The 25,750-nt window shown below is 44.6% G+C and overlaps 1 protein-coding gene across 2 annotated transcripts; it reads right to left on the bottom strand.

The window, feature by feature from the left end:
• Positions 1 to 7,404: 7,404 nt before the first annotated feature.
• LOC105916055 (serine hydroxymethyltransferase, cytosolic) lies at positions 7,405 to 25,509 on the bottom strand. Of its 2 annotated transcripts, XM_036148340.1 has the most exons (12): positions 25,389 to 25,509; positions 17,110 to 17,236; positions 16,844 to 16,989; positions 16,621 to 16,739; positions 16,382 to 16,542; positions 9,387 to 9,468; positions 9,086 to 9,298; positions 8,850 to 8,963; positions 8,636 to 8,758; positions 8,325 to 8,441; positions 8,049 to 8,159; positions 7,405 to 7,940 (listed from the first exon to the last, which is right to left on the bottom strand). In XM_036148340.1, the coding sequence occupies exons 2-12, from the start codon at positions 17,200 to 17,202 to the stop codon at positions 7,768 to 7,770; spliced, it is 1,452 nt and encodes a 483-aa protein (XP_036004233.1). In that variant the 5' UTR covers positions 17,203 to 17,236; positions 25,389 to 25,509; the 3' UTR covers positions 7,405 to 7,767. The 2 variants fall into 2 exon arrangements, with proteins under 2 accessions (XP_036004233.1, XP_021165106.2); XM_021309431.2 differs by lacking the exon at positions 25,389 to 25,509 and having other exon boundaries at positions 17,110 to 17,268.
• Between the last annotated feature and the right edge of the window lie 241 nt (positions 25,510 to 25,750).

The following is a 25,750-nucleotide window of genomic DNA, read 5'->3' on the forward strand; positions in this document are numbered from 1 at the left end:
AAAAATATATCTTAGTTGGGGTTACTGAGGAAAGCAGAGTGGGGTTTGTCGCTTCCTGCTCCAGCGTAAGATAAACATAGAGTTTTATTGTCCTGAGGGGGTGGTCAGCAGGAGAGGGGGTCGGTCATCCTCCCTCTGAGCCATGTAGGAGGAGTTTAAAGTTGATAAAAGGAATGTCTTGGTAAAACTTACTTCAGACAGACAGACAGATTTATCCACCGCGGTGAGAACAACATCTTGTAAATGGTATGTACTCTGTCTCCATATTTAATTTCTATGAATTAAATATGTATTTAAATCGTTCTACCTCTGATCAATGATTCCTTATTTTATTGTCAAATCTTAAACCGGGGTAAAAATGGGCCTTTAGTAGCGAAGCAGGATTAGGCCAATAATAAATAAATCACAATTTGGTTAGCCGTGACCCGGATGTGACATTAAAGTGGAGGAACCTTTTGAAATTGGGCACGAAGAAGTAATCACTTACAGCAAAACAGGGTCGACCCGAAAAAAAGTAAGGAGATTTTGATTCTCCTATTGGCTAAAGATTAGATGTAGGCTAAATCAAGTGTTGCTGTAAGTGAGACGCTTTCTTCTCAAAATATCAGAGGCTGAACAGTACAAATAGGTTTAAATAGAATTTATGTTGAAACCGAGAAATGAGAGAATGAGAGTTATCTGTATGTCCACGTCGGAAAACCGTAAAATAAGATAGAAATGATAAAAGAGATAAAAGCCAAGAAGCCGTTAAGTTGTGAGGCTGTTGAAAAATAAAATAAAAGACAATAAAAAAGATAAAATTACAAAGATAAAAAATAGTCTCGGAAGTTGGTCGCTCCCTCTCCATGACTGACGAGTCTGGGGTTTTAACACTGAGGTGGAACGTTACCTCGGAGAAAGGGGACTCTCCAAAGAAACGTAGCGATAGGAACGGCCAAGAATACAAAACCATCTAAAAGTTGAGGCTAAGACAGCAAGACCTTTAAAGTGAGCTGTAAAATAAGATAAGAGATTAAAGGGGGCCCCAAGGGGACATTTATATTGTTCTCTAGCATCAGAACGGGGATTCTGATTGCACGACGATTAGACCGAGGTGGTATTTAAATGAATAGTTGGTTTCGTCGAGTGGAAGGGTATTAAAAGAAGACCCTCTGCGCGCGCAAGGCTGTCTGTCTTAAACGTTGTCTGTCCTGGTCGGTTTAACAATTTTATTTTGGTTTAAATGGGATCCATGGTTTGAATGATTAGAAGCTACGGTCTGAGTCTGTCTCTGTGTGTGCGCGGCTTCGAAGTCTCTTGTGTATGTGTGTGTGAATTTCTCCACGCGCGTGGGCCTAAAGATAAGAGCGGTGACTGGGGCGCAGTTTAATTTTGTTAAGTAAAAGTGATAAGTAAAAATATGGGTGAAAAACTAAGGGGAATTTGGAAATCATTAGAAAAAAGGTTGATGCATTAATAATGTTTGTTGAAGTGCAGGAGAATTTCAATGCAGTAAAACGTTTGAGGTATTGGCTGCAAGCTGATTGGGTGAGTTGCATTGGAGAGAGAGACCACGGCCTGCATTTTGGTGAGTTTTGGAGAAAACTTTTTATTTTGAACTGTAGCCTAAAAGTTAGAAAGAGGTTGGACGTTTGGTAAAGTTGTTGAACATTTGGGAGAACATTAAACATCTGTTTGAGGCATTATAAATTGGGAAAAAACAAAAAAGGGAAGATGGCTTATGTTAGGGTTGTGATGAATGGCCTCTTTGTCCTGGAGGGAAAACCAACACGGACACGGGGCTGCCTCTGTCCCCTTGTCTTTCTTGTCACACATCACATGAGGTCAGGAAGATTTAATCACGGTCTTGAGTTTACAACATGGGGGTGAACACAGAGGGGAGCAAGTTTCATTGTGGGTGATGATTAAATCACCAGCTTCATGTGCAGTTAGATAAAGGAGACATTCCTTATCTGGGGAAATAATTTTATCTTAGGTTAAAAACAATGGTACCTTCCTGAAAGCAAGCTCTTAGAACAAACCAAGTGCCTGTAGCTTGATAAAATGAAATGATGACATTTATATTTTTCTAACACCTTCTGTTAGAGTGTAATTTTAACTAGCGTTATCTATTGCAAAATAGCATTTCAAAATGCCTAATGACTGTATATACTTTCAGACATTAAATATAATTTGCGATTAAAAAGTAATTAAAAAGTTTTCATTGTTTGATAGCCCTAGTTATAATAGATAAATAAATAAATATAATCCGTCAGACTTCAATCTAGCTGTTTACTAGAGAGTAGTAAATCCTATCAGCTTTGCTCATTTGCAGGCCTGGGAAAACCACATTAAGCAGAACTAAACAGAGTTAAAAGTTGGGTTAAACTGTACCTTAATAGTGTGTGCAAACAAATATTGCGGTAATTTGACAGATTTTGTTGACACTGCATTTAGTCATGAGTCAGTTTTGAAGTTATCCTCGAAAGAAGCAGCTAAAATTGAGGACTCTATGACCAATGTTATTGGTTTGCATTGTTTTAGTATAAATACTGATATTGCAGAGCGCCAGAACCTAGTAGAAATAGACAATATTACGGGATCATCACAGGATGGTCCCCAAATTATTCATTATATGTAATCACATTTTCATAGTCCCACAAAATGCAGATGCCCTTGTTACACAGTAATTTAGAGCCCGAGGAATCTTTTTTCTTTGTTCATTTGGTAATGTGCAAATTCTGGTGAATGAACTTTTCAACATCAGTTGCTGGTGATTGTGTGTGGCCGGCAGAATTTGACTTCGAAATTTACTAAACACAGGCGCATAACTGATTTTAGAGCTGTTTTAAAATGTACCTTTGGTGTTTTTTATATTTTTTTCCTTGATAGATGGAGTTACACAGCATTTTCTTTATACACTTTAGCAGAAGGTTCCTGTGTTTGACTGGGACTCTTGATATCTTCTGAAAAAAAAAATCATTAGGATGGATCTAACACATAGGTGTGGATCCTAAATAAATCAGTCTAATTTAGGGGAATTATTTAGAGTAATAGTGTTACAACAACAAAAACAACGTGTCCTCTTCAATATCTCAGCTGATGATTTTAAATCTTAATACGCTCGCTCAGACAATATTTGATACACCATTTGCCTGTGACTCAAAGGAAGGGTGATACACAATGCTTGAGTTTGTTAATTACTAAAAGTTGGTAAAATTACAGTTATTGGAAAACAATATAGGAAGGAGTGACAGTAAGCAGCTAATTCCATTGAGAACTGTCCCTATTTTAATTTAAGGTGGGGGAGCTCCCTCCCCCCTGTTTTTCTTTTTCTATCTTAATTTTGTTATAGGTCTGTTCGTTCTGGAGTATGGACACGTCTGACATGAAACGCAGATCGGTGCCGATTTGGGGTTGGAAGAATAAAACTGAGCATTTACAGCCGATGTGTGTGTCGTGGGGCACCCATCACATCTGGGACAGTTGCTTACGCTGGACACTGGGCCAAGGACTGTTTCACATCACTAAATCCTGGCAAGAAGTCCCAATACCACCTCACCTTCAAGAAGGTCAGTGCCCCATCTAGGGGATAACGCTCCCATGAACAATGTTTCCTCACCCTGGAACAATGGCCAACGCCTATGAACAGCACAGATCCTAAGCTGTCAAGGAAAAATGACAGTCTGCATACACTGGAGTTGAATGTCTCATCCAGTTTCCGAGTCGTGGACCAGAACTTTGTCATTGAGGTGCATCGACAGCGAATCACTGCAACACGTGGGGGACGAAATGTGGAGTTCCATACATGGAAGCTGTGAGTGCGACGTCTAAGCTCCAATCTCTTTTCTGCCTGATCTGCTGTACATGTCAGTCCAGTCCATCTCAAGGACCACAGACTGATAACAGACTTTTTGTTAAGGTAATTCAGACTTCTATTTCTACCACTATACTTCTGACCAAATTTAATGGAAAGTGATTTCTAATATTTTTTCTGTGTCTCCAACTTTTTGTTGAGCTTCGAGGCAAATGGACTGGTGCAGGTAATAACTTCTTAAGGCAGCCGATTGGGCAGATACGAACACTACAGGTTTGCGGTTTTGAAAAATATACTACTGTCTCTTAAATTTTTTTATTATATAACTGATATGTTCCTTTTAAACATGAGTTTTAATTCTGTTATGTCCAGGACCATATTGCTCATAATTGACAGCAGAAGGTGTATTTTACCATCACAATTATTAGCAGAAAATCCACTGGGGTGGGGATATTTTTCACATTTAGGGTTCTGTGATGCTGCAAGCTCACAGCTGCATGCCATAAATTTACAGACTGGAAGTTCTTATCAGCTTCTATGACGCAGGGGGCCTCTCACTAGCAGGCAAAGGGGTGATTTGGGTGAGACGTCTTGTTTCCTATTCATTGCAGAGATACACTTTTTAGGTTAAACGGATCTGTTAGGCTATCTCTTGATAACTCATAAGTATTGAGATTTTTCTATTGTACAATATAACTGTTGCATGCTAAAACTTATCAGATTTTCACCAGACTTTGCCGTTACCAGGTGTTTTATTCAGGTAAAACCCAATATTTTATCAGTATGTAAGTACCTTGGAACACTCAGCATTCTCATACCATCAACTTGCTGTGAGCATATTAGTTTACAATTATTATTTCAATGGGTACACTGATCTTATACAACTTTTGATGGACTTCTTGTAGATTTGTGGGATTATGAAATTGCATTAAGTTTTGATCTGAATCCAGGATATAGGGCAGTGTTTTTTTCATGCTTCAAGTCAGATAATTATTTGCAGTTAATTGATTCCCTGTGGTGACTAATACTATTCTTTGTTAATGTTTTGTAACAAAATTAATTTTGTTCCAAGCAGAGGGATATGACATAAACATTTATATGATAACACTGTATCGTAAAGTTATACAGACCTTAAACTTTATATTAACCCTTGGCACAAGTAAACAGAAAAACTACATAAACTACAAAAAACTGGATAAAACAGAGATAAACAGAGGGTAACTTATTGCATATTTAGTTTACTTTAAAATCATTGGTGTGTCAGGTAGGATTCAAAGCCATGTATATCTGTTGCAGTAAACTGGATCAGGATTTGTAACAACTGGATAAAACAAAATGAGGGTTTGCTTTTCCTCTCAGATTAAAAATAGGAACTTTTTTACAGCATACACATCTGAGTATGGAGGAAATGGTACAGAAGTGAGGTGTAGTGACTGCTGAAAGGTTTTGTGTGGAGTGACTGCTGAATGGTAATCTTTAATCTTTAATCCAGAGAACATTCTGACATTCTTACAGGAAAATGTACTTTGATTTCAAATTAAATTAACTAATTTTGGATTCCACAGACATGGCGATTCCCACCGGAGGTATAAAGTTTTTGTGCAGGCATTCTTTTGCAGGACAATCAGAGGCCCAGCGTCAGGAAAAAGGAATTGCAATAAAATGTCTCATTAACTATTACATTTCTAAAATAGGATGGAGATGGAACAATGGAAGATGTGAAGTGTGTTTCTTGTGGGAGTGTTCAGTTAATTTCATTACAGGATATGTTTCCATATGACTGAAAGGAGCTTTTCGGGACAGAAGTCAACCTCCGGAATTACAGGAGTGCGCGCTGAGGTCATCACAGACAGATGTGGTGGGCCAGAGGTCAGGGGCCCATCTGATTCCAGAGCCGTGTGTACCAGCCAAACAGAAGTTCCAGGGAGACATCACCGGAACAACTTATCTCGCAGAGCCACCCACGGAGGGGCAGCTGGAATTTTATTTTGTTTTCGTTTTTTATTTTTAATAAAGATTAACATACAGTTCTGTGGAGACCGCGGTTGGAACACTGACTCTTTAAACCATCTTCTTTAAAGGCGAGAAGAAGACATCTCCGAGATGCAAGACATCATTACAACAATTGAATGCATTGTGTAAAAGAGAGAAAAGAAAATGAGTTTTGTAACCACTGCATATGTCTTATAAGTTCCATATTCATAAGGTGTTCAATATTAGTATTGTTAGAATCTTGGTTTTGCATTGCATGAAAATCTGTTTTTTATTCTGTGGTTTGATCTGAGTGTAGTGCTTTCATGGGTTATCTTTATTTCTAAGAAGACATTTTGTTAATCTAGGTTAGGACTCTTAAAGTCATAGTTAGATCATATAATAGTTTCTGGTAGTTGCACATTTATCTTAGCTTTGCACCTCTCGGATAAAGGTGCTTACTTTTCTTAATTCTAGTAGGGTAGAGATTCAGATAGGTTTAGTAGCTTTTTAGCTTATACTTGGGTTATTTTACATTTAAGGGGAACATTTGAACTTCATTTGATTTCATAAGTCGCCAACAGAGGGGACAGTGGGTTACAATATTACATCTTACTATTTACATTTTGTTTAAGGGTTTCAAGACATAGACTTAGTTTAGCCTAGTTATTGGTTTGATCTTTGAGGGATCAAAACAGAGGGGTTGTTGAGAATTAAAAATATATCTTAGTTGGGGTTACTGAGGAAAGCAGAGTGGGGTTTGTCGCTTCCTGCTCCAGCGTAAGATAAACATAGAGTTTTATTGTCCTGAGGGGGTGGTCAGCAGGAGAGGGGGTCGGTCATCCTCCCTCTGAGCCATGTAGGAGGAGTTTAAAGTTGATAAAAGGAATGTCTTGGTAAAACTTACTTCAGACAGACAGACAGATTTATCCACCGCGGTGAGAACAACATCTTGTAAATGGTATGTACTCTGTCTCCATATTTAATTTCTATGAATTAAATATGTATTTAAATCGTTCTACCTCTGATCAATGATTCCTTATTTTATTGTCAAATCTTAAACCGGGGTAAAAATGGGCCTTTAGTAGCGAAGCAGGATTAGGCCAATAATAAATAAATCACACCTGGCTGCTGTCTTCCTTCCTCTTCCTGGTGACATTTGTTCACTAATGTTCTCTGACAAGCCTCTGAGGCCTTTACAGAGCAGCTGGATTTAAACTGAGATTCAATAACAACTGGGAGGACTCTGTCTTCTGAAGGTACTTTGTTGCATTTAGTAGCATTAGGGTAAAGGCTTCTGAGTAGAAATGAACACCACACTTTTTAGATGTACTATACAACTGGAGTTTGGCTGTACTACTTCAGTACTTTTAAGACTGAAATGTATTGTTTCCACCTATTTTGTATTAAATATTGAAATTATATAAAATGTTTGGCTTTGAGAATTAAATGGACAACCATCACTGATTGGGCAGGTCCTTACCGTAATGATTTAACCACTTTTGAATTGAAAGATTTTCTTAATATTTTGGTCGATTTTGTCACATTTAACCCACTATCTTTCTTGGAATTGGCTGTGATTTAACAGTCAGATAATTTCAAACAAAGCACACACACACACACACACACGCAGTAAGTCCTTTTAGTCATCTTTTAATTAACTTTATGCAGCAATGTTGGCCAGTTAATTAAATTGTATAGATTCATAGACATCTTGATTAGCCATGTGTGGATCAAAGTTTGGGTTTCAAGCTGAAGCAGTTTGTTGGAAAACTCCACAGAGATGGAAAATTATGGCATTAATTTGAACGTAACATCTAACCACCTATGAAAAAAAATCACCTTTCTGTTTGAAACAGTAAAGCTCTGTAACAATAGCAACTAAAACAAATTCCCATCCATTGAGAAAAATCTGCTCCAGGAGAAAACTTGTACTTCGATATTGAAGCCATCAGGAAGTCTCTTGATCTGAGAAGTATAGGAGGGTGGTCTTCTGTTCTCTACAGCTCAGGAAGGCCAGGCATGGGGAACTGCCCGGCGAAGGCCTCCACCTCTGCCCTGACCTCTGCCACCCGCTGCTGGAACTTCTCTCCCTGAGCCAAGGCCTGGATGAACTCCTTCAGGGTGGCCTTGGGGTCCAGACTTCTCTGCACTTCCAGCGTCAGCTCAATACCTGCGGGGAGAACGCAGGTCACATCTTTTACTTTTAAAAATAATTGTCGTGGCAGACATATCTGGATCTTGGTGATTAACGCAAAAGCCACCTCTCAGTTTACATTACCTCTATGAACGAAGTGAGCCACCTTCTTGAAGTCTTCCTCTACCATGCCTCTGGAGGTCAGAGCTGGAGAGCCAAACCTCAGACCACTGGGACGCAAAGTACTCTTATCACCTACGATGAACATGAATGTTAGAAAAAGATCGACTGATCTGGGGAAACAGAGTAATAATAATAATAATAATAATAATAATAATAATAATAATAATAATAATAATAATAATAATAATCTCCTTCAACTATTCAAGAACTTTAAATTGCTTTGTCATTTGTACTTACCTGGACAGGTGTTCTTGTTGCAATCAATGGCACAGGCCTCCAAGACCTTCTCAGCTCGTCCTCCGTCGGTTCCCTTGTTGCGCAGGTCCAGCAGGATCTGATGGTTGTCAGAGCCACCTGCACAGGAGGCAGCAGACAAGACCAAAGGAATGCAGATTGCTGACTTGCATCTCTTTAATTCCCTACAATAACACATGTTGCAATAACCCAGAAAAAGTTCACTGTATGGGTAAGTGATGATACAAATGTTTCTGTTTATAGTAAAAGCCCCCTTTAAATCAAATAAAAGGTTTTGTGTTTGAGACACCTACCAGTGACAATCTTATACCCGAGGTCCATGAGGGCGCTGGACAGAGCTTTGCAGTTAACCAGAACCTGCAGCTGGTAAGCCTTGAACTCTGGTGTCATGGCTTGTTTGAGAGCCACAGCAACACCTGCCAGCAACGGACATTACCTCAGTGACACGGGTTCTGACATAGATTCAAAGACATCAAGATGAAAGCCAAATGATAATAATAACTGTACCTGCAATATTATTGTTGTGTGGTCCTCCCTGCAGCCTTGGAAACACAGCCTGGTTGATCAAAAACTCCAAGTTGTACAGAGTCTCCTTTCCTTTGGCGTCCACACTCCGTACTCCTTGAGGAGAAAGGGGGAAGGTCATTAAGGAATTAGGGGGAAAAATGGAAATGGGCAGAGAGGTAGCGTGGTAATATTCAAAATGGTTTTATGTCTTAAATGCTTTAAGGGTTGTTTCCCACCTTTCCGATAAAAGATAAGTCCACCACGGCAGCCTCGCAAAGTTTTATAAGTAGTTGTTGTGACAATGTCACAATGTTCAAAGGGTGAGGGCACCACCCCAGCAGCCACTAACCCAGCAATATGAGCCATGTCCCCCATCAGATATGCCCCATTCTCATTGGCAATCTGCTTCAAGCGGTCGAACTCAAGGTTACGGGAATAGCAGCTTGTCCCTTAAATTGTGGAAGACAAAAAGTAATGAATTAGTCTAATAGCAAAACAGAGGATGAACACGCTGCATGTGTCTGTGCAATAAAGTACCTGCAATGATGAGTTTGGGGTGGAACAGCCGTGCATTTTCCTGCAGTTTATCATAGTCAATGTAGCCGGTTTCTGGATTCAGCTGAGAACAAATGCAGCAAAACCCCCAGCTTAAGACTCATCTGCCTTTTATTTGAACATTGAATCATTTTTAATTTTAATTTCATCTATACCAAACGCATATCTGTCCCAAATCAATAGATAGAAAAGTGACCTGAAGATTTTCAACAATAAGGAATCAAAACAAATTGTCGCTGATAGTCACATTTGCAGTACTAATGTATATAATACTAAAACAGTATTTACCCCTGTCTTTAAAAGAAGATAACGGTACAACCGGCAGCTTTGGTGGTTAGTGGCTGTATGGCTGCCCTTGGCAGGACAAAACAGCTGCTGGCTTCCACAGATTGCGTTATTAAAGAAGTCAATAATTGGTCTCTGAAAGGTTTCTTGCTGCAAGGTTTCAACCTTTAAAATTAACAGGCAGTTGTTGTTGGTTTTTTTTCGCTGTGTCTGAGCCAAATTAAGGAGTGTCTAACTGCGTCCGCTGTTTGCTTATACATCTTAAACTTGTCCTACTTGCTACATATGCAGCCTGAGCTTAAAGTGATCTTTTAGAAGCAAGTGAAGCATTGTTATGAGAAACCTAACAATAGACCAGAGCTTCTCATATAGTGGTGACAGCACTCCCTGCTTTTTGGTCTGTACCTGCATTCAGTAGTATGGTGAATATTATTAATAAACTATTTAAAAAGTACAAAACCTAATTTATCCAATGTTTTTATTTAATAATAATGGCTTAATATTATTTTTGTCATAAGAGGTTCAATCCAATCAATTACGTAGACTACAGGCATGTCTTGATGACATCAAAACCTGTCATGATCCAGCCTGTCTGCTGCATCATGCACAGACTCTAGACTCTTGCCACCTTCCATACAGCTCCAGTCTCCAGTTCAGTAATCATCCACACCTGTCAGCTACTAATCATCCAGCATTCAGCACACCTGTCAGCCTCACTACTTAAGCTCACTGCAGTCTGTCATTCCTCGTCGGTTCGTTCTGTTTTCCTGTTTACCTTTGTTTCTGCTGCTCACCTCATTCAGTCTCGTCCAGTCCGAGTTCCTCCATTCTCCGCCAGCCTGCTGTAGCCTGGTTCCAAGCCTCCATTCTGTCGTGCTGTGAGTCCAACCTGATTCCTAGTCTCCATTCTGTCGTGCTGCTGGTCCAGCCTGATTCCAAGTCTCCATTCTGTCGTGCTGCTGGTCAAACCCAGTTCCAAGTCTCCATTCTGCTGTGCTTCTGGTTCTGCTGCCTCCGTGCCCTGGCTCCGTCCCGCTTGCCAGTTCCTGCCTTCACCATCCTCCTGCTTCAGCTCAGCACAGACTCTTGGTTCCTTCCTCCACTATCCACAAACTTCAATAAACTGTTAAAACTTTACTCTGTTGTGGTTGTGTTCGGGTTCAATAACAAAACATGACAGAACGAACCGACCACGTGAACCCGAACCCCACACAGAGCCTCCATGCAGGAGCTGGCGAGAGGAATGTTGCTCTGCTCTCGAGCAACAGCGCAGCGGAGCAACTTTTAGCCCTGCAGTCCCGGGCCGTTTTGGAGAACCTCGCAACGCTCAGCCCACCGTGGAGGCGGGTAGGCGCGATCGCTCAGATACGCAAGCTGTGGACAAGTCAAGCCGAGCTCCTTCCTCTTTTTGAAGAGACAGGGCTGATGGAGGAGCTCGAGTGGAACAACAAGGCTGCCGTTGCTCAACTCCTCGGCAGGACGCCTCCTCCCAGACCCTCGTTCTCCGCCGCTGCTGCCTCCTCCACTTCTGCCACTTGCACCATTGCCGCTGCCGAGTCCGCCTCAGCTCCCGCCACGGAACCAGCCTCAGCTCATCTCGCTCCTGCCGCTGCTACGGTTCCTGCCGACGCTGTAGCTCCTGTCGATGCTGCCCTCACAACCTCATCACTAGCAGCAGCCACTCTCTCGCCGCCCGGCTCTTCTTGACGGAGACGCCAGGCTCGTCAATGCCGGAACACACCCACTGCTCAACCTGAGGCTAAGCTGGTTGGCACAGCTGTGATCCCTCCGCTTGGAGCTGACGTCACCTCCACGTCCCTGGTGAGTCAGTCCGACAGCGTTGTGGCTGCCCCAGCGAGCCAGAGCAGAAGCCGTCTCGTTCCCCGTTGTCTCTGTCACCACCTCCACGACACTCAGCTGGTTCCTCGGGTGAAGCCTTTAGCTGCTGCTCCCAGCGCTGCTGCCTCTGTCTCCTCCACGTCAGTTGCTCCTGTTACATCTGCTGATCTGACCGCTGCTGCTGCTAAGCCCGCCGTAGTCTCTGCCTCAGCTTCCGTTGCCTCATCGTTGATGGAAACCTCAACCCCGCCGCCTGGTCGCTCCCGGCGCAAAAGCCGAGTGCGCCGGCACAGGACCCCTCTCCATGCCCAGCCAGACGCTGCCGCTGCTGACGCGCCAACTAGAGCTGACGTCACCTCTCTTCCCCTGGTGAGTCAGCTGGATACAGTTGCTGCCGCTACTCGGGAGAGTCCAGATAGGGCACCCCGGATCCATGAAAACCAGTTATGGGATTTCTTTTACGGGGATAGGGAGGACCTGTTTCCTGCCCAGCCTGCAGCCAAAAACCCAGTTCCTACCCAGCTCGCAGCCAAAGACGCAGATCCTGCTCAGCTTGCAGCCAAAGACCCAGATCCTGCTCAGCTCGCAGCCAAAGACCCAGATCCTGTTCAACCACAGCCAAAAGACTCTGTTCCTGTTCAACCACAGCCAAAAGACTCTGTTCCTGCTCAGCCCGCAGCCAAAGTTTCTGTTCCTGCTCAGACCGCAGCCAAGGACTCTGAACCTGCTCAGCCCACTGCCCAGGACCCAGTTCCCAGTCCAGTGTCCGACGCGGGTGCAGAGCACGCCAGCCCGGCGTCCGACACGGGTGCAGAGCACGCCAGCCCGGCGTCCGACGCGGGTGCAGAGCACGCCAGCCCGGCGTCCGACGCAGGTACAGAGCACGCCAGCCCGGCGTCCGACGGGGTGACCCAGGCGGGTCCACCGCCTGTCAAAGATGCGGGGACCGAGGAGGGTCCACCGCCCACCAGAGACGCGGGGACCCAGGAGGGTCCGCTGCTTCCTGAAGCCTGTAGCCAGGCGTTTCCTGTAGCCTGTAGCCAGGCGTTTCCTGTAGCCTGTAGCCCGGGGCTCCCTGAAGCCTGTAGCCCGGGGCTCCCTGAAGCCTGTAGCCCGAGGCCTCGCCCACCGCAACGCCCGCATCTAGCTCTGCCTCGTCGGGGTCGCCCACCACGATGCTCACGTCTGACTCTGCCTCGTCGGGGTCGCCCACCGCGACGCCCGCGTCTAGCTATGCCACGTCGGGGTTGCCCACCGCGATGCCCACGTCTGACTCTGCCTCGTCGGGGTCGCCCACCGCGACACCCGTTTCAGACTCTGCTGCTCCGCCATCGAGGTCGCCCACCGCGACGCCCGCGTCTAGCTATGCCACGTCGGGGTCGCCCACCGCGACGCCGGCATCTAGCTCTGCCACGTCGGGGTCGCCCACCGCGATGCCCACGTCTGACTCTGCCTCGTCGGGGTCGCCCACCGCGACACCCGTTTCAGACACTGCTGCTTCGCCGCCGAGGTCGCCCACCAGAGGTCCCTCCTCCTGGGCATCTAGTGCCTAACCAGACTGTCCTTTGTTCACCCCGTTGGGGTAGATTTGTGTTTTGGTTTTGGTTCTGTTCTTGTGGATTTTTTTTTTTTTTTTTTTTTGGTTCCCACCATTCCAGTACCTCCCTCCGCCCACCCTGGGTGGGTCGTTTTTTGTTTATATGACTCTAGCCCACCGTCCAGTGCCTCCATCCGCCCACCTTGGGTGGGTTGTTTTCTTTTGTTGTCTGTTTTTGTTTTGCCGTCTGGGAGCCGGCCTTTAGGGGGGGTGCTGTCATGATCCAGCCTGTCTGCTGCATCATGCACAGACTCTAGACTCTTGCCACCTTCCAACCAGCTCCAGTCTCCAGTTCAGTAATCATCCACACCTGTCAGCTACTAATCATCCAGCATTCAGCACACCTGTCAGCCTCACTACTTAAGCTCACTGCAGTCTGTCATTCCTCGTCGGTTCGTTCTGTTTTCCTGTTTACCTTTGTTTCTGCTGCTCACCTCATTCAGTCTCGTCCAGTCCGAGTTCCTCCATTCTCCGCCAGCCTGCTGTAGCCTGGTTCCAAGCCTCCATTCTGTCGTGCTGTGAGTCCAACCTGATTCCTAGTCTCCATTCTGTCGTGCTGCTGGTCCAGCCTGATTCCAAGTCTCCATTCTGTCGTGCTGCTGGTCAAACCCAGTTCCAAGTCTCCATTCTGCTGTGCTTCTGGTTCTGCTGCCTCCGTGCCCTGGCTCCGTCCCGCTTGCCAGTTCCTGCCTTCACCATCCTCCTGCTTCAGCTCAGCATAGACTCTTGGTTCCTTCCTCCACTATCCACAAACTTCAATAAACTGTTAAAACTTTACTCTGTTGTGGTTGCGTTCGGGTTCAATAACAAAACATGACAGAACGAACCGACCACGTGAACCCAAACCCCACACAGAGCCTCCATGCAGGAGCTGGCGAGAGGAATGTTGCTCTGCTCTCGAGCAACAGCGCAGCGGAGCAACTTTTAGCCCTGCAGTCCCGGGCCGTTTTGGAGAACCTCGCAACGCTCAGCCCACCGTGGAGGCGGGTAGGCGCGATCACTCAGATACGCAAGCTGTGGACAAGTCAAGCCGAGCTCCTTCCTCTTTTTGAAGAGACGGGGCTGATGGAGGAGCTCGAGTGGAACAACAAGGCTGCCGTTGCTCAACTCCTCGGCAGGACGCCTCCTCCCAGACCCTCGTTCTCCGCCGCTGCTGCCTCCTCCACTTCTGCCACTTGCACCATTGCCGCTGCCGAGTCCGCCTCAGCTCCCGCCACGGAACCAGCCTCAGCTCATCTCGCTCCTGCCGCTGCTACGGTTCCTGCCGACGCTGTAGCTCCTGTCGATGCTGCCCCCACAACCTCATCACTAGCAGCAGCCACTCTCTCGCCGCCTGGCTCTTCTTGACGGAGACGCCAGGCTCGTCAATGCCGGAACACACCCACTGCTCAACCTGAGGCTAAGCTGGTTGGCACAGCTGTGATCCCTCCGCTTGGAGCTGACGTCACCTCCACGTCCCTGGTGAGTCAGTCCGACAGCGTTGCGGCTGCCCCAGCGAGCCAGAGCAGAAGCCGTCTCGTTCCCCGTTGTCTCTGTCACCACCTCCACGACACTCAGCTAGTTCCTCGGGTGAAGCCTTTAGCTGCTGCTCCCAGCGCTGCTGCCTCTGTCTCCTCCACGTCAGTTGCTCCTGCTACATCTGCTGATCTGACCGCTGCTGCTGCTAAGCCCGCCGTAGTCTCTGCCTCAGCTTCCGTTGCCTCATCGTTGATGGAAACCTCAACCCCGCCGCCTGGTCGCTCCCGGCGCAGAAGCCGAGTCCGCCGGCACAGGACCCCTCTCCATGCCCAGCCAGACGCTGCCGCTGCTGACGCGCCAACTGGAGCTGACGTCACCTCTCTTCCCCTGGTGAGTCAGCTGGATACAGTTGCTGCCGCTACTCGGGAGAGTCCAGATAGGGCACCCCGGATCCATGAAAACCAGTTATGGGATTTCTTTTACGGGGATAGGGAGGACCTGTTTCCTGCCCAGCCTGCAGCCAAAAACCCAGTTCCTACCCAGCTCGCAGCCAAAGACCCAGATCCTGCTCAGCTCGCAGCCAAAGACCCAGATCCTGCTCAGCTCGCAGCCAAAGACCCAGATCCTGCTCAGCTCGCAGCCAAAGACCCAGATCCTGCTCAGCTCGCAGCCAAAGACCCAGATTCTGTTCAGCTTGCAGCCAAAGACCCAGATCCTGCTCAGCTTGCAGCCAAAGACCCAGATCCTGTTCAACCACAGCCAAAAGACTCTGTTCCTGTTCAACCACAGCCAAAAGACTCTGTTCCTGCTCAGCCTGCAGCCAAAGTTTCTGTTCCTGCTCAGACCGCAGCCAAGAACTCTGAACCTGCTCAGCCCACTGCCCAGGACCCAGTTCCCAGTCCAGTGTCCAACGCAGGTGCAGAGCACGCCAGCCCGGCGTCCGACGCGGGTGCAGAGCACGCCAGCCCGGTGTCCGACGCGGGTACAGAGCACGCTAGCCCGGCGTCCGACGCGGGTACAGAGCACGCCAGCCCGGCGTATAAAGCCCTTAATAATCAAGCTCCATCATATATCAGAGCTCTGATTACCCCGTATGTTCCTAACAGAGCACCAGAAATCAGGTGACAGATTTCCGAGAAGTGAGAATGCTGGTTCTCATCAGAGTGACAAGGGTTTTGGCAAGATGGGCAGAAATGATCATCTCCACCCAAATGCTCTCAAAATTGAAGCTTTTTTTAAAATTAGATTTATTGTCACATTTGCTACTTGCTTACTTGAATCACATTAAGTTCAACACAAGACACTTTTAAATCCCTGGGTAGGGTGCAGGTTGGTTAGATCTCCAAGCTACAGCTCTCAGATTTCTCCTGTCTGCTTTGTCCTTAGGGCTCATATGACTAAACTATGATACACCACTGATACTGACACTGTTTGTAGCACTTTCTATTCTCAATACCAATTTTATTTGTGTATCTATTGTATATTGAATATTCCTGTCTTCTTCAGGCTGGGAATCGAAGCCTTTCTCCAAAACCTATTTCAGTTCTATTGGTTGTCCTGCAAGAAGACCATTTATTTATCCCTAAAACATTCAACTGCATTGGGAATTAGGTTCCTTTTGGGACGGTGGTTATGCAATCACACTGATTTTGGGGTCAGGTGGAGGAGTATTTATTGTTTCTGATCAAAGCTTTTTTAAGGAAGACCTGCTTTAGCTATTTCTCCATCCAAATAAGTTGCCCCACAGCTAATTGAATCTTTAAGAAACTTTTTCCTGGACATCCAAATGACCTCGAACCTTGTATGGCATAGTTTCAAAAAAGATGGATGTTGCTGCGATTTTCTTTTCATCAGTCATGAAACCATGCGACATGTGGCCTCCATCAGGAACATCTAGGGCCATGATCCTACCACTTGGTTCCACAACAGCCGTGTACACAGCAAAGTTAGCAGGGGAACCTAACACAGAAACAAAGACACATGTGAATGCAGGACATAAGAAATTTGAGAGAGGCAAGTTTCATCAGGATGTCATACCTGAGTATGGACGCACGTTGACTCCCCATTTCTCTGAATCCAAACCAAAGGCCTCCAGTGCCCTCCTCTGACAAAGTGTCTCCAGGTCATCATTATACTCCAAACCATTGTAGTAGTAGCTAAACAGGTGCAATACACCTACATTTATTGTACAAAATGCACGGTAAATGGCATCTACCATAAGGTAGAGTCAAACCTCTAATAACTGGAGCAGGAACTGTACCTCTGGCCAGGAAACCCTTTCGAGTACTTGTTGGTCAAACAGGAGCCAAGAGCCTCAAGAACAGCTCTGCTGGTAAAGTTCTCAGCTGCTATTAGCTCCAGACAATAAATCTGCTTGTGCTTCTCATTCTTTATGATAGAGAACACCTGAAACATAACCACTGTGATTTAGGGATTATTGTGGTATTTTTTCCTAATCATCTGTAGCAATATTTATCAAAGTTACAAAGAAATCGACCATTCACTCAAGATGCTGTGAAAACAAACCTCTGAGTCGCTGATAGCCAGGGGCTCCACCATCATTTTCTTGTGTGACTCCCACCCTTCGTCACTCACAGTGAAGCCATTTGATTGAGACATAGTTGCTGCTTTTCTGGTCAGAAAGGGTAGAAATCTAAACAAAGAGTAAATTTTGATCTCTTTAATCAAAGAAATGCATGAAACATCTTATAGACACACAAAATACAGTGGCAGTTTTGATCATGTCTCTTTTTCTCCATGGACAGGTCTCCTGACCCAAAAGGATCCCTTTTATCTGTCAGTGGGAGAACTGGCACTATCTGGGATTTTTCTCACAGTATCTTCGTTCAGTAGCAGTGGTTAAAATTAGAAGTGGTATGACAGGTAACATTTGGAGGCTGGTTAATATTAATGGCTGGACTCTTTCATAGCTTGATCTAGACTGACATTACCACCAGGCTCATCCTCACAGCTACACACCAGATCTGTGGTTGGAGCTAAGCGGCTGTGATGAAGATGCCACAGTAGAACCTGAAATGGTTTGGCCCCTCAGAATTTGGAGCTCAAAATCTAAACATGTCACACAAGCATGTTTTGCCCAGGGTTCTGCAACTTTTAAAATCTAAAGAGCCATTTTTCCCTTCAGTCCAGCTAAATAAAACCCATCTGGAGCCACACATTACATGACCTTTTGAAAAAAGACAACTTTTTATTTTTGATGAAACTCTACTACAGGAAACTTCTTGTCATTTTTGAAGAACCATTAGCTTCTTTATATTTTTAGAGTTTAAAGTAAAAAAACAGATATTTGAGAGTTTATTTTCGTATCCCTCTTAGCTTCTTTCTTCTGACTTTGTTCTCGTAAAGAATACAAACAATTATAAGAATCTGTCCTGGCCCTATTACTCCAGGACTAAGATAGTTCTACAAACTGTGACTATTTTTGAAATGTTCCCCCTTAATTGTCTCAATATGACGTTTTTCTCATAATATTACCACTTTTGTCCTTTTTTTACTTCATTCTCCTTTGACTTTTTTCTCATATATATATATATATATATATTTATTTATTTATTTATTTATTTTTCTTTACTTTATTTTTGATTTTGATTTTCAAAAGATGCCTACCTTCACCACAGTGGACTTTGACAAGCTTCTACAGAAGATAGCTGTTATGGAACTGAAAATCTGCCGACTCGAAGTGAATTATGATGTAAACGCCGCGTATGGAAATGAAACAACCCTGCCTGTGATTCTGAACGGTGACCACCAGCCCAGCGAATCAGCGAACAAACAGTTCCCTGAGGAAAATGAGAATCCCTGGACCACTCTGGGTGCAAGCCCAAAGGATCAAGGAAACCCCCACTTAGACAAAGGAAACTGGCCTATACCACAGAGAGGTGTCCCAAGACAAGTGAAACAAAAACGGGCCGTTCTTTAAAACAAATGATAGGTATTGGCGACAGTCAAACAAACTCTGCGTCGCCGAGCAGCTGAATAGGGGAATTATTGTTGACGCACTCGCTATTCAAAACTTCAGTCCAAGCTGCGGTTAAGATCCTTTTATTGTTGATCTTCAAAACACCAGTTGCAATGAAACATAAAAAAAATGAATCCACAGGTTCAAGCCATGATCAAAGTTAAAAAGGGTACAAAAGGCATCCAAAGCTTAAAGCGGTCAGCAAAAAGTTGACATCCCCCATCACCCCCTCACTGACAACTACCCAGGTGAGCAAAACAGGTGATCTTACAATCAATACCACACCCATCCACCACATTCCAGCCCCTAATTATTACATCATTAAACAGTAATAATTACACATCCAACACCATATGCTAAGATATACATTATATCAGAACACTGAATGAGACATTACACATTGAAATAGTCCATAAACTCATTTCCTTTTTTTTTTCGTTTTTCCATATGTGGTCAGTCATAGGCCAGAGGTTACCAGCACTTAGCCTAATATAGTCAGTCTGCGATGTACATCTAGTAGTATTAAAGTCAAGTCAAAGAGTCATGTCAAACCAGGTCAAAAAAGTGTCGTCTTTATTGGTCGGAACTCTCCTGAAGAAGGCATATCTTTGTGATGGGTCTGCATAAATGGCTGGTTGGAGTCTTGACCCAGACCTGGCGTACAAGCCCCCTTTTGTCTGGTACATTTTCTGTGATTCTGCCGATGATCCAGGAACCACGAGGTGCAGAGTCATCCACAATGAGGACCACGTCTCCAGGAAGGAACAAAGTTGCATTTAATTTTCATCCATTTTTGGCGCTGTTGAAGCAGTGGCAAATATTCTTTAATCCATCGTTTCCAAAACAGATCAGATATGTATTGGACCTGTCTCCATCGTTTGCGTGCGTAAAGGTCACTTTTCTGGAACAAACCAGGTGGTAAGCATGGGTTAGACTTGAGCAGAAGGAGGTGGTTTGGTGTTGGAGCTTCCAGATCATTTGGATTGGTAGATTTCAATGTAATAGGTCTACTGTTGAGGATTGATTCCACTTCACAGAGAGCAGTTTGAAGTCCTTCTTCGTCCAAATGCTGTGTCTGCAGGGTGGAATTAAGGACCTTTCTGATGGAACGAATCAATCTCTCCCATGTTCCGCCATGGTGCGATCCAGCTGGAGGATTGAAGGTCCATTTCACTCCCTTCAACAACAGTGTATCAGTGATCTTTTCCTGATTCCACTCTTCTATGGCTTGTCTCAGCTCACGCTCCGCACCCACAAAGTTGGTTCCATTATCAGACCGCAGCTCTTGAACTTGGCCTCGCCTTGCAAAAAAACGGCGTAAGGCATTAATGAAGGAGTCTGTGTCAAGAGATGAGGCGACCTCAATATGTACAGCTCTAACTGCTAAACACGTGAAGAGAACTCCATACCTCTTAACAAGACTTCTCCCACGCTTGACTTCAAATGGACCAAAATAATCTACTCCAACAAAACTAAAAGGGGGTTTCTCAGGAGTCACTCTGCTTTCAGGCAAGTCAGCCATTTGCTGCTGGCATGTAGCTCCATGAAGCCGTCTGCAGGTCACACACCTCGACAGGATGTTTCTAATCAAGGCTCCAGCACCAGGAATCCAATCTTTCTGATGCAGCTTTGAGAGCATGTAGTTCCTACCGCCATGACCCACACTTTTATGGATATGCTGAAGAATGAGATCAGCAATGTGAAGGTCCTTAGGAATTATGACAGGATGTTTGGAATCTTCAGACATGACAGCCTTGCTGAGACGTCCTCCAACACGCAGCACATTATCTGTCAGAACAGGATTCAACTTGTATATGTGACTGCTTCGCTTCACGCTCTTTCCCTTTTGGAGACAGAAGATCTCTTCAGCATATCTTTTCTTCTGACAAAACTTGATTATCTGCATCTCAGCATCCTCAATCTCTCCCAATGAGAGAAAGTCATTACAGAACTCAACCCTAGGATGAGCACATTTAGACTGAGCTGTATTAGATGCAGGCTGGAAATGTGTCTTGTTCTTCTTGCTATGTAAGAGCAATGTTTTGAATCTCAAAATCCAACTCATCACCCTGACAAGACGAGTCCAGGATGAGGTACGATGAATCAAGGAATCCAATGGACGGTCATGATCATGTGTGGGTGAGACAACCACAGAGGCACACATCTTGACTTCAGGGTCTTCATGTGAAAGTTCCTGCAAGTTCTCCGGGTTAACAGGCCAATCTGTCTCTGGCTGTGTAAGGAATGCAGGATCAGATAACCATTTAGTGTCACGCAGAAAAGATTCTGCCTTCATACCTCTGGAGGCAAGGTCTGCAGGGTTATGCGTTGTATTCACATACCTCCACTGTGATATTCCAGAAGACTTGAGAATCTCAAAAACACGAAACCTCGTAGTTTTCTTATTGATGTATGTCTGTCCAAAACATTGAGTCCAAAAGAGGTAGTCTCAGCTCTCTTCTCCAAAGTCTGTCCATGCGAACTGCTAGCACAGCCACTGTCAATTCCATACGGAGAATTGTGACTGGTTTTAAAGGTGCCACCCTGGACCTCCCCATTATGAAGGAACTGTGTGCCTGTAAGAGACTGTTGTGCAGCAGCAAATAGGTAACAACACCATACCCCTTCTCACTCGCATTTGTAAAGTGGTGCAACTGAGCAGTAGTTTTTTTCTCCAAATTCAGTAGGTTTTAAACATCATTTGATGCTGATGTTGTCCAACAGGTGCAGTTCTTCCACCCACCTTTGCCACTCTTGAGCAACATCTGATGGAATAGCATCATCCCATCCAATCCCCCTCTGACACAGATCTTGAAGTATCCTTTTAGCTGTGAAAATGACAGGAGCAAGGAATCCCAGAGGGTCGTAGGAGGAGCTGACCATAGAAAGAATTCTTCTCCGGGTCAATGGCCTGTTTGGGATGGAAATGGAGAACTTAAACGCATCTGACTGTAAACACCACCAAACTCCTAATGCTCGCTCAACAGGCAATAGGTCACAATCCAGATCTAGATTTTTAACTTCCTTAGCTCTCTCCTCCTCAGGTATTACTGCCAGGACCCTGCGGCTATTACTTATCCACTTTGTTAAGTGGAAGCCTCCCTTGGCGCAGATGAGTCTGAGGTCTGTGTAAAGACAGATTGCTTCCTCTTCAGTGCCTACTGAAGCAAGGCAGTCATCCACGTAGAAATTATGTAGAATGGTGTCAATCACCTGCTGGTTGAAGTGTGCTTTGTTGTCTTCCACACTTTTCCGCAGAGCATAGTTAGCACAACTCGGAGAGGACGTTGCTCCAAACAAATGAATGCCCATCCTATACTCCTGCATGCTCTGATTGAAGTCACCTCCCGGCCACCAGAGAAACCTCAATAGGTCAGCGTCTTCCTCTGGTACGTACACTTGATGGAACATGGCTTCAATATCAGACATCAAAACAACAAGCTCTTTTCGGAACCTAGTCAGCACACCAACCAAATTATTTGTCAAATCAGGACCACTTAGGAGCTGTGCATTAAGAGAAATGCCCTGGAATGATGCCGCACAGTCAAATACGACCCCGATCTTCCCTTTGGTAGGATGGTAAACCCCGTGATGAGGCATATACCAAACCTTCCCATCATGTCGCTCCAAGTCTGCAATTGGCACTCCTTTTGCATAACCTCTGGATATAAGATCTTTCATGAATACAGTGTAATGTTTGTGAAAGTCTTTATCTCTGATGAACCTTTTCTTCAAGCTTAAGGCACGTTGTTCAGCAAGTACACGGTTATCAGGCATTCTTATGTCTCTGTCTTTCAAAGGCAGGGCAATGCTGTAGTGTCCATCCTTCAAGGTCACTGTCTTATTAGCCAACTCCAAAAACCTAGAGTCTTCCTGTGACAGCCCCACATGCTCATCATAGCTGCTCTCAGGGAAGTCCATCTTGAACTGTTGTTTCCATAATTTGTCCAATGTAACAGCAGATATCAATTGATATCTGCTGTTACATTGGACAAATTGGTTTTTCACAGCATTCTTGTTCAAGTGGCCCATTCACTGTCCAACCGAGCATCGTTTTAATGGCAAAAACGTCACCTTCACTTCTGATGACCTCCAAAGGTTCTAGAGTTCTGGGCATGTTCATGCCAATTAGGAGCTCCACCTGTGCTTTTATCTCTGGTAAATGAACATCCTTCAAATGTGGCCATTTATCCAGGTCGCGTTGCTTTGGGATGTTACTCAGGTCTACAGGCATTCTGTGCTGAGTGAAAAGGTCAGGCATGTCACAATACATATTGCTGTGCAATCCAGCGATTTCCAGTTCAGGTACAATAAAGCTGTCCATCACTTTCTCTTGTCCCATGGTGCGCAAAAGAATCTTTGTTTTTCTCCCAGTGAGATTCAGCTTGTCCATAAGACCCACTGTACAAAAGGATGCTGAACTCCCTTGGTCTAGAAAGGCATGTTTCCACGATTCTTTGACCTTTCTTTGATTTTACTTTGACTGGCACAATGGAAAGCTTACAGTCTTGTTCCCCGGCCCCAGTAAGACCACTAGTCTGGACTGTGACAGGAGTGTTATCTGGCTCAGTGTCAAGTTTGACCTTGTTTTTCTTGTGGTGGATATGAAGTATGCTTGCATGTCTGAAACCACAGATTTTACATAAAAGGCGATTTCTGTATTCTTTGCTGATGTGCCCTGTGCACAGGCAACCAAAACACACATTATTCTTCCTAAGAAATAAAATCTTCTCATTATGAGGTTTCTTATCAAACAGAGAACATAAATCCAGTTTGTGTCCACCTTTGCAAAACAAACAAGTCTTCACTGCAGTCTGATGTTCTTGAGCCTCTGAAGAATTATTTCTCTCAACAGCAGAGATGGTTGTGCCAAAACTAGTTCCTCTAGTTCTTGGACGAGGAGAACGTTTCTCTCCATCACTTTTCTTGACTGTTAAATATGTTGATGGAGCATCACATAGATTTCCAAAGACAGGATCTGTAGTAATTTTAACTTGACGCTCAAGGAAGAAAACGATGTCAATAAATGTAGCTCTGCGATGCTGCTTCTCCTGGATGTCACATGCTGCTGTTCGCCATTTATCTTTCAACTTATAAGGCAAACTTCTAATCACAGCAAGCATATTGGCAGGTGTATTTAATTCAGAAAGATCATAAACCTCCTCCATTGCATTGCAACATGCACGTAGGAACAAACAGTATGCCTGAAGAGCCTTTCCATCTTCTGATTTAATCAAATGAGTGAATTTTATTCAGATAAGCAGATGCAATAATATGCACATTTCCAAAGTGCTCATACAACATAGTCTTTGCTCTTACATATCCAGCACCATCAGGCATATGTTGACAGCTTTTGACAAGTTCGCAGGGCTGACCCCTAGTGTACTGTGCAAGATAATGCAGTCAATCATAAGGATCGTCTGTCTTTGCTTCAATAACCTGTTCAAATGAACGCATAAAGGCCTGGAAATGAAGAGGATCGCCATCAAGGGGTTAAATTTCTCTTCTAGGCAGTGAAGAAAGACATAGAAAGGTATGGTGTTGTTACAAGTTAACTCGTTGTGTTTCTCCATGATGGACAACAGGGTTTCATTGGCTACTGGTTGAGCTGCTTCCTGCAGAGGCATATATGAAGCTGTCCTGGTTAGAGCATCAGAAGGCCCCATAAGAAGAGGTGCAGGTTTTTCCCTTGTCGCATTCTGTTGCACTGTTTTTCCTTGTAGCTCTGCATTTCCAAAATCTTTACTTCTCTTGGGAATTGTCTGTGAAACAAGTCTTTGAATCTGCTTTAAGGAGCTCAAGAGCATTTCCTTCTGTTTTGAAATAGGATTCCATTCCGTTAGATTTCCATGAAGCTGTGCTTTGCTTTGCAGATCCAGTTTTCAGCACTTTTACTTTTGCAGCAGTTGCAGCTATTTCCGCTTCAAGCTGAAGCTGTTCTTTCCTTTTCCTCAGTCGCTCCTCTTGATCTTCCAGAGCATGTTTTTCTTTGAGCATATTTTAACGCGTGAGCAAGGCGGCCATTTCAGCTTCTGCACTGAGACGTGCAGATGAAGTTGATGATACTTTAGAGCTTGACCTGCTCCCTTGATTTGAAACACTATCAGATGGCAACACATCCTCGTGGTTGTCATGCTGGAGACTAACAGAGAATTCAGGTTCCATATGCTTTTTAACCTCCACTTTTCCTCCTACTGGAGTTTTCTCTGACTGTAACATGCCGTAGGATGGCCTGCTTGAGCATTTATTAGTTTCAGAAAACAATATTTCAACATCCTCAATAAACCCCTTGTTGTACTTAGTGATGCTTGAGAACCATGTGTTTTGCTTATGTTTCTCATCAAGTGGAATTAAAGTCAGCAGTGAGTCATGCAATGCATTGGCATCCTTAGAGAGGTGTCTTAACTCATCCAACTGTAACATTACTTGTGAATAACTTTCATCATCTTTCATTAGCTCTTTGAGAGACACAATTACACCTTTCATTTTATTTACATGCCTTTTCCGCTCTGTTTGGATCGTTTCAATTTTATTTGCGTGAGCTTTCTAAGTAAGAAAGATAGTTCTTTTATCCTTTTCAGGTTTTTCACCAACAGATGCAGCAGATGATCCACTCATTTTACGTCATTTGCCAAAATCCAAATTACAGGAAACTTCAAAGCATCAGCTTGCTGAAATCACGCAGAGCCACGCACACACGCACACCAAAATCCCACGGCCACAGTCCAGCAGCAAAGCGTAGCGGGGGGCGGGGCGCGTGGCGCATCACAACAACAGCTTCACCTGGCGGAACCAAGCTGGGTTTAAACGGCACAAAGTTACATACCCCCGTTGTCTTCTCCTTCTCCGTCTCAAGTGATCCGCTTTCGTAGGTGTAGGATGGCGGTGTTGTGTGGGCTCGCGTTGCCGTCCACTTTTTGCTGACAAATATTGGCGACAGTCAAACAAACTCTGCGTCGCCGAGCAGCTGAATAGGGGGATTCTTGTTGACGCGCTCGCTATTCAAAACTTAAGTCCAAGCTGCGGTTAAGATCCTTTTATTGTTGATCTTCAAAATACCAGTTGCAATGAAGCATAAAAAAATTAATCCACAGGTTCAAGCCGTGATCAAAGGCAAAAAGGGTACAAAAGGCATCCAAAGCTTAAAGCGGTCAGCAAAAAGTAGACATCCACTATCACCCCCCTCAC

This window comes from Fundulus heteroclitus, chromosome 16 (assembly GCF_011125445.2).
Source record: "Fundulus heteroclitus isolate FHET01 chromosome 16, MU-UCD_Fhet_4.1, whole genome shotgun sequence".
NCBI lineage: Eukaryota > Metazoa > Chordata > Actinopteri > Cyprinodontiformes > Fundulidae > Fundulus > Fundulus heteroclitus.

What these genes read in the sequence shown, in the direction of transcription:
- LOC105916055 (XM_036148340.1), bottom strand. Translation starts at nt 17,202, where the DNA reads ATGTCTCAATCAAATGGCTTCACTGTGAGTGACGAAGGGTGGGAGTCA. An exon ending in TGGCTATCAGCGACTCAGAG is followed by an intron (nt 16,990 to 17,109) that starts GTTTGTTTTCAC and finishes GTTATGTTTCAG; the next exon opens with GTGTTCTCTATCATAAAGAA. An exon ending in CAACAAGAACACCTGTCCAG is followed by an intron (nt 8,160 to 8,324) that starts GTAAGTACAAAT and finishes TGTTCATCGTAG; the next exon opens with GTGATAAGAGTACTTTGCGT.